The sequence below is a fragment of the Limulus polyphemus genome, unplaced genomic scaffold (genome assembly GCF_000517525.1).
Source record: "Limulus polyphemus unplaced genomic scaffold, Limulus_polyphemus-2.1.2 Scaffold3476, whole genome shotgun sequence".
NCBI classification, from domain to species: Eukaryota; Metazoa; Arthropoda; class Merostomata; order Xiphosura; family Limulidae; genus Limulus; species Limulus polyphemus.
Genome location: NW_013669086.1, coordinates 91255 through 94085, shown reverse-complemented (window position 1 = coordinate 94085; position 2831 = coordinate 91255). Strand labels below are relative to the sequence as shown.

General features: G+C 31.5%; 1 protein-coding gene across 1 annotated transcript in view; it reads right to left on the bottom strand.

The window, feature by feature from the left end:
* The window catches only part of LOC106469422 (E3 ubiquitin-protein ligase KCMF1-like), an 18876-nt gene that overhangs the window by 7039 nt on the left and 9006 nt on the right, over window positions 1-2831 (bottom strand). The window contains exon 3 of the mRNA XM_013929915.2: window positions 1455-1594. Within this exon, the coding sequence (XP_013785369.2) occupies window positions 1455-1594 (140 nt within the window). The remainder of the gene's footprint in view (window positions 1-1454; window positions 1595-2831) is intronic.

Below are 2831 nucleotides of genomic sequence, written 5' to 3'. Positions count from 1 at the left end.
CACTTTGTTAAAGACTAAAGGTCAGTTTATATTATTGGATACGGTAACATGAGTGCACGTGTTCCACGTTATTGTAACTTCTGTGTTGTTAGCCAGGCACGGCTGAAAGGTTAATGTAATAAAAATAATAAATATATAATGTTATGATATTTAAGCTATCTATGTTTTTGTGTCATACTTTGTTGTCATTCTAGAATGAAAGAGGCATGATTTATATTTACTTCCTAATTTTACAAGATCAGTCAAATCTACCGAACCCGTACAGAGATATGTTATTCGATGACGAGGAACCCACTTTGAGACTAATAATGCTTGGGGATGGCTTGAATGGGTGATGAAGAAAAACTTTAATATAAGTTTAACATAACAGCAAATGTACAATGTTTCGTAACTGATGATGACAAAACCTTGTACATTTGCTGTTATGTTAAACTTATATTAAAGTTTTCTTCATTACCCATTCAAGCTGTCTCCAAGCATCATTAGAGATTTGTCAGTGAAAATAACAGATAAAATATAAAGTTTTTTCTTAAGAAACATTTGATAGATATCTGGACAATTATAAAGATTTTGCATGTGAAATTTGAAAATTTCCTGATGCATAAAAATATTTTTATTCTTAAAATGAAAATTACTTTGCATATCGGATAGGCAACATGCGAAAAGAAAACAAGCATGAGAAAAACACTGCTTAACAAACCTTAAGACTTAATAAAAAAAATTAGATATTTTGCGTATGAAACCATTGTAATGTTTACTGATAAACTGCCAAATTTCGTTAACATACATTTACTAATTTAAAAGTTATAGCATGAAAAGTATAACAAGCCCAAAATGGTTATGAGGTCGGTCCCGGGGACCGAGCCCGTGCTGAAAGAGCTAAAAAGGGGTTGTAGTTTCTCAGCTACCATTTATTTGTTTGTAATTAAGCACAAAGCTACACAATGGGCTATCTGTGCTCCGCTCACCACGGGTATCAAAACCCGGATTCTAGCGACGTAAGTCCGCAGACATATTGCTGTGCCACTGGGGGCCTCAGCTACCATTAATGGTATTTACTTGTTTTGTATGTAGACACTGCGTGTACATGGAGCAGGGTGTAATGACAAATATATAAACCACAGGATTTAACAGAAAGGTTGGTTTAGTGGATAAGATAAAATGTTCAGTAATGAAAGAATACATCTTGTTCAAAAATCTGGGATGTATTTCCATGTTAAAACAAAATGTACTGAAAAATTATAGGTTGATCTTATAATCTCAGGAAACATTCCAGTTATCAAATATATATATATACAATCTCCACTTAACTCCAAGCAATTCTACAATGGGTACAGAAAACTGCTTTATAAAGAAACATTTTTGTTTTCATTTACATATTCCTTATTTATGTGCTTTTAAGAGAAAATTCTGATAACGTGAATTGGTTTGTGTTAAAATGCATAAAAACGCACCACTTCAAATGAGCTATCAGAGTGATCTGAGGAGACATGTTCCTGTAACGTTCCTTCTGTAAACCCTAGTTTCCCACAGTATGGACACGTAAATGATTGAGGCTGGTCTACCGATATGGCTTCTCCTCCATAGTACACATCTACAGGGGGGAAAGTAAAAGGTTTTAATACTTCTTGGTGATGAATAGATTAACACGTACAAAATATTTTATCTTTTTAACGAACAAAATATTAATTAGATATTAGTCATATAGTTATTGCCATGTGGAATTCTTAAAAAAAAAAAGACTATTTCATATGTAGAGTATTTTTTAATTCAGTTTTAATAAACATATCTATGTATAGTTATTCAGACTCGTAAATACCATTACAGAGATCTTATTAAAAACAGTAATATTCTATTGTAATTTTTACTAAAAGTATTTTTCTTCTTCTTAAATTTGTAACATTTAAATTATTTCAATCAATAATGATGCTACAAAAATAGTGTACAACTTGTATAAAAAAATATGAATAACTAGTAATTAATAATTGATTTGATTTTCTATCAAACAAGTCCATTAAATTCAAGTTTTTTTTATTTGGGTGAAATTATTTTTTCACATTTATTTCTTTGGAAAATAAAATCTGTGTATATGGAAAGTTTTATTTATGTAACATAGAATCAGAAATGGGGTTATAAAACATACTGAAAAATTCCATCATGGTATGTGAGGATTAGGAACAGATGCTGTTATAAAAGTTACTGACAAACCCTGTTATAAGCCTTGAGAATTAGGAACAGATGCTGTTATAAAAGTTACTGACAAAACCTGTTATAAGCCTTGAGAATTAGGAACAGATGCTGTTATAAAAGTTACTGACAAAACCTGTTATAAGCCTTGAGAATTAGGAACAGATGCTGTTATAAAAGTTACTGACAAACCCTGTTATAAGCCTTGAAAATTAGTAACAGATGCTGTTATAAGCCTTGAGAATTAGTAACAGATGCTGTTATAAGCCTTGAGAATTAGGAACAGATGCTGTTATAAGCCTTGAGAATTAGGAACAGATGCTATAAAAGTTACCAACAAATCATGTTATAAGCCTTGAGAATTAGAACAGATGCTGTTATAAGCCTTCAGAATTAGGAACAGATGCTGTTATAAAAGTTACTGACAAAACCTGTTATAAGCCTTGAGAATTGGAGACAGCTGTTATAAGCCTTGAGAATTAGTAACAGATGCTGTTATAAGCCTTGAGAATTAGGAACAGATGCTGTTATAAAATTTACTGACAAACCTGTTATAAGCCTTGAGAATTAGAGACAGCTGTTATAAGCCTTGAGAATTAGGAACAGATGCTGTTATAAAAGTTACTGACAAAGCCTGTTATAAG